Source organism: Synchiropus splendidus, chromosome 16, assembly GCF_027744825.2.
Source record: "Synchiropus splendidus isolate RoL2022-P1 chromosome 16, RoL_Sspl_1.0, whole genome shotgun sequence".
NCBI classification, from domain to species: domain Eukaryota; kingdom Metazoa; phylum Chordata; class Actinopteri; order Syngnathiformes; family Callionymidae; genus Synchiropus; species Synchiropus splendidus.
The window spans coordinates 13,430,935-13,445,901 of NC_071349.1; the positions used below are offsets into that span (position 1 = coordinate 13,430,935).

The window sequence follows — 14,967 nt, forward strand, 5'->3', positions numbered from 1 at the left end:
GCCAGCGGTGGTTGTCAGGCATGACTTGAAACAGCACTTTGTTTTTCCAGTGAGGCCTGCATAGCTTAGATGAAGAGATGCAAAGATTCTCTGATGTTTACAGGCACCTTCTGCTGGAAATTTCTTTCAGAAAATCATCACTAAGTCATTGAACATATGCTGACTTGTTTTATTGCCGTTTTTCCAAATAGCTTGCGAGGGGCGACCAAGGCCAAATGCTTTTTACAAAAGCAGAGGAAGCTCGTCTGGCTGAACTTCTCAGAGACACTGATGAGGAGGACACAGACACCGCCAGAGGAGTAGTCAGCGAGGTACATCAACACCTAACTAGCAACATGTGTTGCAGGAGTCTTTACTTCCTGAGTATTTTCTTTGTGTTGCGCCACTTCTAATGACCCAATTTACCTCATCTGTAGTCATCATTCTGATAAAGGGTACGCTTCTTTTTATTTCATCTCCTTAAATGGCTTAAAATCTGTCATCACGTTTGGTCTAAGAGAGAAATACTGCTTTGACCCATATAAAAGTAGGCAACATTTATCAGATATGCATGTTTTGAAGACATTTTGGCTTGGACAAATCATTCCAGATTTGGAACCAGATGCAGGAATGCCACATGCTACAGTTTCAATTTTACAATAAGAAACCATCCTTCCCTCCATGCTCTGTTGAATCCCTCGCCAGAAACCTTCTTATTAGTGAATATGAATGGCGCAGACGTGTGCAGAGCTTTGATCATTTATCTACAACACTGCTGCAATTTAATACGCCACTCTGACGTCAAATTTTCTTGGCCTCACGTTCAAGTATTGTGTTTAAAGCGGCCGGTCAGCAAACTGACCTTTGTCATATTGTTTTATTGAGCAGTACCCAGACCGCAGAGTTGTTGTTTCAACTTCTTAGTTCTCTTTTTTTGATTCTTGCTTTGGTTCTGAGAACATTACGGGACTAAATCTCATGCCAGGAAGCAAACTTTTTAACTGGCGAAAGGAAGACTTCCTGTTATTGCAGGGCATGCAAGTATAACAGACAGAGGACATAATTTATGTCATCAAGACTTTGGCAATTGAGGCGTCCTCTGTTCCGAGTTAGGGTTACGGTCCTCTGAGACACTCTCACCACAAGCTTCTGCACAATGTTCTTGCCTAAATGAACTTTTGACATGTGCTAGTCGTTTTAAAAACACGGTTTTATGAGATTCTTCGAACAAATGGTAATAAAATCAACCTGTATTTGTATGGCGCAATATAATTCATGATCGTTGTTGTGCTGTTTTTCCTAAGACAAACTGCCTTTTTGGACCAACCCATCGGATTAAATTTAAAATTCTGAAATAACAGACAACCAGCATCCAGGATTAAAGGTCAATGAATAAGTCAGCGATATTTAAACTTCTTTAAAGATTAACTTATTGTAGGATAATTTAAGTGACAGTGTAGTTCCAAGGTACTAGTTAAAAGTTCTGTTTGCAAACGTGCCAGAACAGAAGTTCTGAATTTGTTTCAGGGTCACACATGGGCTGCAAACGTTCCTCACAAAGTCTTCAAAACTTTCATGATGACACACACAGAAAGCACCACAGTAACACGTGCACACAGACTCACAAACACAGGCATGCACACGTGAGCACCCTTAGCTACAAATATATACCAGAAAACAAACTATACACTCACAAACTGCAAAGTAAATAATAAAGACTGAAATGTTTTGAAAAACCCAAACAAAAACGGTTACTTGCAAAAAAGTACACAAAAAAGAATCTCCGAAAAATACAGTCATAATACAGTTATACTAAAAACCAGCAAAAAATATACACCCTGCGGCTGTAGATACTGTATTTTTCTAGTGAAAAGACTGCTCATTTAACGCTGAAATGGAAGCTTAATTACAGATCTAGTTTTTGTTGGCTCCTTCTTAACAGCGTTCAAAGGTTAGAGCTGTGATCTTGAAAGGGAGATCTAATCTCACCACTGGACCATGATGAGCTCACCATCCGCCCACCTTTCCCCTCAGGGCGTAGTCACTGTGAGGACTGAAGTTTCTGTCACAGGCCTTGCTCTGTGTAGAGCCAGAACCCTTGATTCAAATGATCCTGAATAGACTAGAGATCTTGTCAGACCCGTAATTGATGTGATTGCATCATCTCTGATTCTGCATTCCTCTTCAGCGTGTTAACACATGGATTCTGTCGCTCTTGGTCCAGGAGGACGCGTGGGCTGTGTCCGTCTTGTCCGGCCAGGGTTACACCCCGCAGCCGTCTGACCTGCAGCAGCTCAGCGACATTGATTCCAAGCTTCGGCTTCTCCTTCCTCGTGATGAGTTTCTCTCCGTGCAAAGCTCCTTCTCAAACTTGAGAGCGCCTCCGGTGGGTCTCACGTTTACATCAAACCTAGCATTAAGTCATCGAACCTTGTTGCATCTTGTCAAATATGTTGTTCATGATTCTTTGGCAGTCGCACCCAAACATTATCGTGATTGTCCAGCTATCAAATAACCCATTATGGTCATTATGGTCAGCAGATTAACGAAAACATAGTTACACAAAAAAAACATTTGGCTGCATCTTTAATGATTTAACGTTAAAGTTACAGAACCATGTTTGAAAGTAAAAAAGTTGAAGCTACTAGGTATTTTGAGGACAGCGCCCATACTACAAATGTGTGATATTTTCTTTCACAGATATAACAAAGAAAATGCATTAACAAGAATATTTTCACCGCATAACAAGCCTTAGGAAAACCATCTGTGCTGCTCAAAGAAATGTTTCTTTTGGAGTTAATCCAAAACATATACACACATAAACATATGTGTGAAATATGTTTCCTCCCACCCAAGAAAAGTGATAGGGGCAACCACTTAGACGTACTTAGAAACTGATGTAGAGCAGAATAAAATATCACTGCGATAAGTGAGACTTGCCACCCAAATCTTGTTTAAACAAAATTCTTGGGAGTTTTCGGTTAAAGTTTTAAATGTTAACAAAGTGACTCCTCTCCTTCTCCACCTGGGTGGTTTTCCTCAAAACCAAATTCATCACTTCCTGGTCATGTGAAGCTTCACACGGACAGTATTTTGGTTCAAATGTTTGATTATATTTTTAACCATTGTGTCGCACATTGGTGCATCCAGAGGAGTGTTGTGTTTTTCAGTCAACCTTTTCTTATCATTTTGTTTCATTAATGATGTATCAGGTAAACAACCGTTGTGTTTCATGGATGTGATAATGATAATGAGAGGTTGATTGTTGTGGCAATATCTGATGGGAACCCCAAAGATGAGTTACATAACCCACAGCGCATGCCAGAGTCCTGTTATATATCATAGTCTGAGTGATATCTTTATAGCTCTTATAAAAGTCTTGGTTTTTGGGCAACCCTTCTTAGCTTGTTTTCAGGCCACATTTTTAGGACCAGATGGGAGACCCACCGTTTACGTAACCTATCAGTGGAAAATATCATTTTGAAAATCATAACAACTGTAGCATAACGTTTTCTGCGAAAATCCGCCTGTAGTTTCACTATTCGATTCAGTTCCTGGAACGTTTCTGTTTTGATGTCTGGAGCAGATGATGTCAAAGAATTATTTATGTTGCTGTCACAATGGTTTTGCTTTAATGCTTTAAGCCTTGTGAGGGACTGAAACAAGATTTTAGATTTTCTGTGGCGATGAAGTAATAGATGTGTTGTCACTTCCCCATGCATACTACCACAACGCTTTTTAAGTCATTCACCAACTGTTAGAAACTTAAGCATCCTGTATCATCTCTCCTCAAGACTGAACAAACGGTTTCCTTCCGACTGTTCTTTACTCCGAGCATATTCATTTTGGATGGTAACATGCCATTGATCAACTCCCTCCAATGTCAACACACATGCACATTTTGTACTATTAAAGTTACATCTTCACCCCAAGATTCCCATGTTTTCATCTGGCATTCTGGTAAATTACCGTCTCCATATGAAGGCAACCAAGCTAGATGAAGAACCATCAGAGTTTAGAGCTTATTGCAACACCAGCGTCAGATAGGTACAGAGGGAAGGCATCTTTTGTTTCACGTGTGTTAGGTTCCTGCTACATAAAATATTATCAGAATGTACAATGTTGAAATGTGGAAGAAAACTGAGAGCACCAGCAAGCGCAGTGTTGTCCTTGCCTCAAGCTTCAATTCGTCCATCAGGTGTGAACTAGCCAATATTTAGTTTAAGTGGACCAAAGATCTGGGCTGTTTTGAGTTCAGTGGTTCTTCAGCCAATGGCTGATGGAAAGTGCCGTTGGAAGCAGCCTTTGGTGCTGAAGCGAACATTCAGTTCACTGGCAGCAGCACTTGTGAACATTCCTGCAGTGAAGATGCCAATAGCATCATCCCTCAGGAGCGTGTAGTATCCTAATACATTTCACATTGCAGGTGATAGACCGTCTAGGCAAAGGTTGTTGATGCTGTGATAACTGCAGTATTTTCCTTTTCACTGTAGATCCCCAGAACTTCCATCCCGCAACCGTTTCATGGTTGGATTTTGGTTTGCAACTTAGGCAATTCAGTGAACTATTTTTTCTTTTTTATCTTATATAATAACAATTCCCTAATATTGTCTTCCTCTTCTATCATCTGTTCACCACTAGTGTTGCAAGTGTATAAGTCAATTTGATGAAGCATTACTCAGAAATGTTCATGAGATTCTTCAGAAGGAATAATATTGACACATTTAAACCATTGACAGATACCATGAATTCACATGCAGCATATTGCAGAAGGGCACGCAACTGCCTGCTTTTTCTCATCTGGGTTTTTTTAAAAGGTGCACGGACAAATAAAAATAACAGTTTCAAAGCAAGCGATTCCTTCCACATCAGAGGGCATAAATCCTGAAAGTGGTCATAAAAGTAAGAATGCTTTTGTTTTGCGGTAACCTTCCATTTCTGCTGAAGCAGTCAACACTGGAAACACTGTAACTGCAACCTGCATTTTGTCTGTTTAATTCAACATATGTGACCACCAACCAGGCTGTGGGATTTAATCAAAGGTTTCCACTTTGACTACTTTTTTTTTTTTTAAATCATCTGTCACATGAAAGACTGAGGTCTTTACTTTTCTGCTGCTCCCACAGCTGCCATCTATAGACACTAGCCTTTGCTTCTTGGCAACATCCTTTTTCAATTAGTTGTGACTGATATTTTTGAATGGTGCAGCAGATTCCTTTAGACACCTTGCAAAAACTTGCTTATGCTTGGGTTACCAAACAAGATCGGGAATAGTTTTCCTCACTGGCACTTTCGTCCATTTAGGACAGACTTTTCCACCATACTGAGCATCACATTCAACTCCAAATATTGATATTACTTGGTAATAAATAAGAGTCCCGTGGACCTCCACTTACGGCATCAGGAAGTACCGTAGGAGGGGAAATTTTTTTTCAACTGTAAGTATAATGCGCTGAGAGGGTCATGCTAGTTCACCTGACCGTATGTGACGTATGTGTTGGGCAAGTTACTTATGTTAGTAACTTAGTTACAGTTACTAGTTACTTCATTCAAAAGTAACTTTGTTACTTCAAGTTACTCATTACTTTCAAAGTAACTTTTTAAAAACTGTATATTATAGCGGAGCTCAAACATGTGTCTGGAACAAGCAACACTGGGACAGAACCGGGTCAATTATTGTTATTTGTGTGGCCTGCTAAACTAGATAGTCAGGTAATAGAGGCTATCTATCCATCTATAAGCTCTAACTCACTTCAAGTGCAATCCTATTACAAAGTCGCCACTTTGTGACCTAAAGATGCAATGACAATGTGAGTGAACAAATATATTGAAACTTTTGAGGGTCATATTTATTGTCATCATTTAGATTAGAAACTATACTTTGATCAGTGCAAAAAATATCAACTGTTTTTAAAGAACACTTAGTAGTAGCAGGAACAAACAACAGTGCAAAACCAATGCTGATGATCATTTCAACAGAAACACAACGATACCAACTGGTAACATGAACTGCAGTGACAACTCCACAGTTGCCATAGGCAGCATGTCTTCCACAACATACCTCGCTACTAGTATGTTCAACTGCTTCTGAGATAACATTATGGCACTCGTTGTTACACGCGGTACTTAATAACACGTGAGTCCCAACACTGGTGAGGTCTAAGGAGTGTGTTGCATTAAGTGAAGCTGAAGACCCCCCCTCCCTTGTGAGGTGTATTCTAGACAACTGGGAGGATGCAGACTGAAGACATGCTGGGGAGATTTTGTCTACATGTTGACCTGGAGGACACCTCTTAGGAGAGGGTTTGATCTCACTACCGCTGCTGGCCTTTAACCTGACCCTAAAGTGACATGTCAATGTGACTAAACTCTCCCCATACAAATATATAGTTGCCTGTCTGTCTTCCCTGTGACGCAGCCATGCAGTCTACAGCTCATAATAGAGCGCTGTTTCTTGGATTTCCTTTGGGTCCTGCCGCCTCCCCTTTTTGGCAGGTTAATGTTGGCAAAGTGGAATGGCTGGGAAAAGTATCACAATCAGGAGCAATCAAGAGCATATTCGGAGCATGAAACATACAATCAATATGTGTGGGTCATTAAGCAATAAAGTGAGTCATGAGGAGATACTGATTTGACCATCTGGCTTTATACTGTAGCTTGACTTACGGTACTTCTTTTTTTGTATTCATCTTTAACTGTCACTCTTTAAAGTGGTTTGCTTTTTAAGACCTATTAAAAGACCTTTGTTGCCACATACTGTACTGTAGGTTCATTTACATTAGAGCCCCCCCCCCCACCCTGCTAGCACCCGCTCTATGTACGTGGCGGCGCCACCCACAGTTTGATGCCAAAAGTAGAGAGTTTGTCATGAGAAACAGCTTGCGCTGGGTGTGTTGCTCTTTTGTGTATTCAACACATCACCAATGCATATGTCACTTACTCAAAAGAGGGTTTTGGAAATGTGGTTTCAATGAAAATGAATTATTGCTATTATGGTCTTCAGTCACTGCTCTTGCTCCCTGAGCAGCTTGAGCCCCTCCGGTTGCTTCATGGTAACACTGCTTTATTTATGTTTGTGTTGGTTGCTTTTATTTAAATGTGGGACAATGAGGTCATTTAGTCGCATTATGTGGTTGCTGATGAATTCGCATGATTTTACTTACAGCAGCGGAAAGTGACGGAGCAGAGCTTTGGTCAGAAAACACCCTGTTGACCAACACAATGTGGTTAGAAGATTGTTCGTAAAGGCTTTTAATATGGTCCGGTTGTATAATTAAGGGACTTTTCAGAGGATTTCTTGAAATGTCCTTTTAAAGTGCACTGTTGTCTTCGCGATCTTCGCGTTTTAAATGCAACACATATTGGAGGCACATGCAATCGAGATCACTCACGTTGTATAGTCTTTGAAGTAAACGTTTCAGTCTGCTTTTCCTCTCCCCTCCTCTCGATAATAATTTGAAAAAATGTAATAATATAAGTGTTGTTTTGTATATAGAGAATATAATTCCAACCCCTTGTCATAAGTTTTCAAAAGGCACATACCTTTGAGACATTTATGAACGTTCATTTCAAAGCACCATCTGAAAAGATTGAGCTTGAACCTGAACTTCATGTTGTAAGTGAGAATACTGTATATTGTTGGTCTGGTATATGGAGATGCCACACACAACTGTTTCTTTTTATGCTCATACCCCATATTAAACTCTTGGCATTGGAGAAGAATAGTGGTGTCAAACTCAAGGGTCCAACATTTTACTAGCAGTCTACAATAACAGACAGGGAATATAGAGTATTAACAGTGTTACTGCACTTCGGAACCCTGTGGCTAGTGGCAACGCAAGTTCACCTTTGATAAATTTCCTCATTGCACATATGGAAAGGGCCACATAAAATGAATAAGTGGGCCAAATTTGGCCCCACGCCTTTAATTTGACACTTGTTCTCTGCAACAAATATATATAACATACCATAGATCTAGTGCCCTTCTACAAATTTACAAACACATATAAGCCAGTGGAGACCCTTCAAGGATATTTACAATCGTTCTCTTTCATACCCTGCATCCGTCACATGTGACCTACTTCACCTTTGCGTGTGAATCTTGACAGCGTTTATACAGTAACCCCAAACTTGTAGCCATGGAGTTGTTCTACATGTGACCAGTTTTGACGGTTCATAATGATAGGTATGGTGACGGATGTTGGACGGGACAGTTACTGTAGGGTTAAGTAAGACCTAATGTTAAATAAAAGCGCCTGGAGATGCTTTACATTCTTCCCAACTGCTGACTGTCCAAAGTTCAAATTTCACTGCCAACCTTTGTTCTTTATGGGTCCAACTTTCCCCCCGTGCCAAAGATGAGTCGTCTTTGTATGAAAGAAAAGAGGAGAGCTCGACGTGTCAGTATTACAACCGACCACTGTGACCTTCCTTAAAAACTCCCAACACGAGCCCTTATTTTTAAACCCCTCTTTGATTGAGGTTTTAGCACGTCTTAAACTGAGCTGTCAGCTTCACACTCATCCCAACCACGTAATTCATGTGCCTCTGTGTTTATTGTTAAAAAATGGGATGCCTCGCCCACTTGTGTGAACCACAGAAGCCGTTGTGTGACTTGGTTGAGGCGACATATTCTCCTGACATGGCACTGTAGACTGTTCCATTCACAACAGTAACTGATGATTTAGTCACGGCCATCTGTTAACAATAACAAGCCCCTTCACTAATCCTCTGTCTTTATGACCCAGATGAAATGGGGAATAGAATATAGAACTAAATACAAAGACGAGCTTAGTATATTTGAGAGGAACATATTGGAAGCGTTTGTTTACGTTCAAGGCTAATTTGTACCAGAGCTGTGCAGCATTTCTTTGCTCACGTGTCTGGTGTCTGACTTTCGCAACAGCTAACGTAGCTTTGGAACTGAGCCTCACCCATACCGTTTGATGATCAATGTAATTCGTTTGAAGACATTCAAACTGACTTGAGCCGTAATAAACGATTGAGGGAAAATAGAGGTAACAACAATGTATGTGTGATGTAAAAATGAAAATCTAGGTGTTGTTAGAAAATGCATTTCACAAACAAAATAAACTAAAATGGAGGAATGGAACAAACTTAATACCATAAAGTTTCAAAAATCTAATTGTGTGTATTCTGTTTTGGGTCATTTAGGTTGCTGTCTATCTTCATACAGTTTTACTTTCTCCTGGCTTAAATCAACATCATACTATATCAAAATCTATTTCATTTTCTTGCACAATATTAAAATTGACCTTATTGGCGACAATTGGTGATTGTAAATCTGCTCTACGGCCCACATTTCTATCAGATTAAAAACACCTCTTTGCTGAACAACACTTGCCCTTGGATGTAAATGTAGGTCAGAAACTTTTGAAAGTTTGACAATACACACCATGTGTCACTGAGGAAGTGAAAAAGGATTCTTGGACCTGTTGCGTCTGTCCAGACGACTTTGATAATTCCTTCACAAGACCTGGTGCGGAGCTGTTTGTTCCCAAATGACCCTGCACCATGTCATTGTTTGGCATATGTTCCGGTTGCCTTCTGTTACTGAAAGGACTGATGAGATCATCCTCCACGTCAGACCTACATTTCAAGATGCTGGCTTGAACTCACTATGTTATATTGTGATCACAGGTGCATTTGAATATCAAATTCAGTAGGACTGAATTTTAAATAAGAGAGTTGGAACATGTGCAGCAAAGCTTGCCTCAGACCACCCTCAGTTCTGTTCCACAAAAGAAAAAAAAACCAATATATCTTCTGAATGACCCACCAGTGAATACTCTAATACTTCAGGAATGCTCTGCAGACATCTACACATCGTCCCAAATACTGATTCTAAAACATCAGGAGACACTTGATTGTCAGATGAGATAGCTGGCTTGGAAACAAGTCTTAAATGTGGAGCATTTAAATGTGACGGTTGTGGGCTTTGATTGTTCTAAAGGTGTTGAGCAGCGCTATTATGTTTTTTTCTCTCTTTCTACAGATGCTATGTCACAATTTCTTGGAACACTTAGGAAAAGCTGTAAGTCTGTTATAACACTATTATTTCTGGGGGAAAAAGGCCCCAACATTCTTGCACAATAGCTGCAGCCTAAGTCATCACAACCACAGCAGACTAGCAAAGCCCTACTTATTTTATTAGTCACAATAATAATACACTTATAAATACTGTTTACCCTTTAAAACATTTGCAGCTTTGTTGTTAGCTAGCCAGCTATATGTACATGTGGGTGGTCGCCTCTGTTCTTAAATGGCTGTGCGACTTTTATGCGTCTCTTATTGGTGATTGTGTTTGACCCCGGCATCCTACAGCCCAAGTCTTCCCTTCTCGGACAGACCTCACACCAGTTTCCTGCTCAAACCTTTGACTTAGAGGTGCTGACCTTCACCCAGCTGTTTCACCCTTCATTGCAAAATGATCCATTGCACCCTAAAGGTTGCACACATCATCTGCAATCATCCTGTCCAAATCACAATCTCCGATAGACACTGCATATATCAGGTTACCTTATTTATTTCATTTTTCCACCTTCTATGATCCATTATTGTTTTGAGTTTTGAGCTTAGCTATACATTTTGGGGGGAAGATCCTTATTTAACCTCCTGCCTTTATTACTCTTGGAATCACGTGCAGCTCCACTCACAGGATCAAAAGTGTCTCTCGTCTCGGTGACAGCTGCATGCGAACGCCAAGTATTATTTTCATCCAATTCATAACAAATACCAGAGATGATTCGGCATCAAACGTGTCCTTTCAAATGATGTCAAATCAAATTTTGGATGGCTAGCGGTCTGCGGTACCAAATACACTCTTGATGTTGTCATTTGAAGAATTTTAATCACGTTCCATCAATCATATTGGGGTAGCGAAATATTGAAGAGAGCTGTTGACATCAGTAGCCTGCAGCCTCTTGGAATAATGAAAAACAGCAGACTGCCTTTGAGCTCTCTTGTCGAGTCCTGAAACACACAAATATTTTAATGAAATATTTCAATAATATACAGTTTTCTATGGCTGGGATTGATGCAGAAGAAATACTGAAGATACAGAAGTCTTATAACATCTAATCTCGGAAGAGCCGTGAAACTAGGCCATGGTGTGCGGTCCAAAACCAGATGACCCTTGTTTACCTGAGTGCTGTGTTTTAGCAACAGATGTCTTTGGTATCACAGTGAAGCAGCTCCAACAGACTTATGACCTCGTTCTCACTATTTTACTCAAGTGTAACAAGATAAACATGCCAAGGATTTACCGCCAGATATCTGTCTGGAATCAGCATATTGAAACGCCAGAGGAATTTGATGCAAGGCAATAAAAGCTAACAAATAGATGTCACACATCATAAAAAGTCAATATCAATACAAGAAAGACCATCAGTTTTTTTTTAAATGATTGGCAGACGTCCTAGGCAGAAACAAGTTTGCTCTCTGGCTTCCGAAGACAATAATAATGACGACATGCATTGTTAAACCATTTTAGTGGGTCATGAGATGATGCGACAAACAATAAATAGAGGACATTTTATAGATTTATAGCCCTCTTTAATGACCACTCCATTATTGTTCTTAAGTATTAAGCTTATAAAACTAAGTTAAAACAGGCCATTGAAGTAGCAGCTTATTGATATACTGGGGGAATGAACAATTCATGGGCTTGATCAAATCATTATTTTAAGTCATTATTTGGAAATATTGGTCAACTGCTCCTCGCAATTATTTGGTTTTGCTGAGGCCTGTTTTGTAACAATAAATTCTGAAATTCTTAAGACAGATAAGTCGCTTCAATGTGCCCGAATGTATTCTCAAAATGAAGAATTGTATGAATGATTTTAATGAGAGGTGGCCTTTTTTTCCAGGCACCTGCCCCCCAAAAATGTCTGTGCACGTGTCTGGTTCAAGTGACTGCCGAACGTGAGCTCTCAGAAAGAATGTGGTTACTAGTATTAACAGGTTTTCTTTAGGTTCCCTATGATCCTTAACAGCTTGAGTAGAAAAAGCATCATAACTGACACCACTGTTATAAATTTAAAAAGCAGTAACTCTACTCCAGGTCCCTGACATTTGATAGAACTGCTCATCTATCTTTTTTAAACTGACTCCATATGGCAAATATTAAATATCCACGAAACATTATACATTGCACGCGTACACTGTGCAGCCTTGAATTTCAGGATATTGGCTGACATCTACTTATGTCTTTCATTACTGCTCCTTTAGAAGAGAGCAATTCTTTTGTAGTAATTCAGTTCCAAATGCAAATCCGTGGCTTTCCATTTGTGGTAACTGGCAATAATTCCCATTTGTAAATACCCTTTTGTTTTTGTGGGACGTTACCTGAACTTGTCACAGTGCAAACAACCACACGATATTGTGTCACACGTGAGCCCCAGTCTGTGTTAGATCTGTCTGCGACATGAACCAACAAATTTAAAGGCAGCCATTGACATGTCATGAATTCTTTGAAGAACATTCCCATAAAATAGTTTGGAACAAGTCTGTAGAACACTTGAAGCCATTTGTGCCCTCCAACTGTGTTCTGACCCAAATAGATGATGTGATTATTGAAGCACTTCAACAGTACGTCAAGTAGCTAGTCAAAGCCAATTGCCAGCGCGGCTGATGTTTCGAGTACTTTAACCCAAATATTCCAGCTCTCATCAGCTCCTCTAACCTCATATTGAGTTAAAAACAATTCACTCAAACACCACAGTGTAGTAGAAAAGACTGGGGTTTGTTAAGGTCGTGAAACATGATTCCTCCTGACTCTTCCAACAGTTGAATCACATTCCATAACCCACTTGGCACTTAAGCGAGGTGTAATTCGTGAGATAGCCTTGGAAGCGATGGACACGTCTGTAAGTAGGCTAAGTGGAGGGAGCCTGGTGTAAGCAAAAAAATCTGTTGAGGAAATTACATTTGTAGCAACTGATAAAAGCTACATCCAAACAAGTAAATCACTGGATTTAGCATTATATTATGACCACATGATGACATTATGACTCATTGACTTACTTAGTAGCTCAGTGTATCAGAGAGGACTAGCGATGACCTGTACTAGGCTTCCGCCGTCTCTTTTTGGTGTTACACTTTGGATCAACAATGAGTAACGGCGCCATGTGAAGTGGTGCACACATGGTGGTGAACATTGCAGAATATGTAGCAACGCAATTCTTTGAAGAGTGTTTAAGGTTTGCATTGAATTGGCTTTCAAACCAATTCAATGTGGCCTCAGTTTCATACTATAGTTTGAAGGTTAAAAAAATCTGAAGATTAAGATTGACATTTCTCTTTCCAAGTGAGTGAAAACTGCTCTCTTTACATCAGGTCTTACATGATGAAATTACCAACACATGCGACAAAATAAACTCTCAAATCGGTCCCACACACTTTGGAGACTTCGATGTCGGGGAGGCTGATGTGTAATTTTTGGACAACTGTAATCAGAGTCAGACTGCTATGGCTGCGGGTACGACGTTTACGTGGCGTTTAACAAGCGATCATTAAGACAGGGAAAGTGTGGTCGGTCATAAAATCTGTCACTAGTTTCATCCAGAAGAATCTGATGTGTGGGCTGCATAATATTTTTATCAACGCTGAACCACTTTTTGAAGTTTTTAAAAGTAGGGCAGTAGATGTTTCCAAATTAAATAAACGGTTTCTCCCACAGATACTAGCATTTTCAGAACCATGCACTTAGTGGTACGACGATGGTGGTGAAGCTAGACTTAAAATACCTCTTTTTTTTCTTTCTTGGCTCAGGTGTTTAGATCGGCTTCATGGCATTAGGCTGATCCCAGAGCTCCTCCACTAAATGAAAGAAGCGTCCCTGAGAATGTGTGTTATTACTTTGCATTCTCTCTGGCTTGACTAACTAGAAACAAGGGGATGGTGGTGTCACTCTGTCCCTTGAGGCAGCCATGCAGTTGGAAAGGCTGTGCCTAGCTTCAAAACTCTTCAGACTAAGCAGTTGCTTTCATAAAACAACTCCAAGTCACAACTGTGGAAGACAATGTGCTTAAGAAAAGTCAGTTGCTTTGGGTGAACATTGATACAGATGTTATTGCACATCTGAGGCCAAGGCCAAAGCTGGTACTTTTTTGTCCCAGCTGCAGTGTTTGACAAAACAAGATGCAAAGTATTAATGCTTTCAAGAGTCCAATATCACTGCAAAGTTAGAAGAGTGGCCCTAGAATCAAAATGTTTCAGTGACGTTAGTCCTGGAAATGGAACCTGTGTAAATTCACAGCTGCATAAGGTGATAGCTGGGGGTACACAGTTTGACAGTTGCCAGTCGGGCATACACAGATACACAACTTCTCACAACTCATACCGATGGACAGTTTTGTGTTAGCAGTGATGCTAATTATCGCAGGGAGAACAAACAAACAAACGCATCACAAAAAGCTGAGGTTCGTTCTAAAGCCAGACGTGCTTGATACTGGATTAAATTACGGGGTATAAACCAAGGTAACTGCATGTGGCTCGGAACTGGAAAATCTTCTTGTGTAGAAAACAAATCCCTTTTGTTGTTTTGCTACTGGAGCCACACGACAAAGTTGCCTGACTTCAACTTGATGTTCCCAGCGCAGTCCAGCCATACGAAGCCGACACAGCAGCCAAACTTTCAAGTTAAGAAATTATCCATAATATTCTGGCTTGGAAATACAAATAGAAGAGGGGATATAGCGTTCTCTTTCCGATATCCAACCTCAGATAAGCAGGAGAGGATGATGAGACTTCAGCAGTAATTTAATTTTCCTTCAGGGATCAGGACTGTTTTTCTTCCTCTTCTTTTCTACTAATTTCATTTGTAAGTGATGACTTCAGTAGATCCGCCAGTCGAAGACACATGCTTTTCAGTTAACGGTCTCCTGGGCATCGGTCCTACTGACCCATTTTATATTTCGGAATGAGCTTCTTTTGGAACTGCACGTGTCAGGAAATGGATAGTTCATG

The 14,967-nt window shown here is 40.2% G+C and overlaps 1 protein-coding gene across 4 annotated transcripts in view; it reads left to right on the plus strand.

The window, feature by feature from the left end:
* fsip1 (fibrous sheath interacting protein 1) overlaps positions 1-14,967 on the plus strand; it is a 65,545-nt gene that overhangs the window by 2,446 nt on the left and 48,132 nt on the right. For 3 of the 4 annotated variants that reach the window (XM_053846082.1, XM_053846081.1, XM_053846080.1), the window contains exons 7-8: positions 192-311; positions 2,204-2,365. In XM_053846082.1, coding sequence (XP_053702057.1) covers positions 192-311; positions 2,204-2,365 — 282 coding nt within the window. The remainder of the gene's footprint in view (positions 1-191; positions 312-2,203; positions 2,366-14,967) is intronic. The other variant, XM_053846083.1, reaches the window with a different exon arrangement.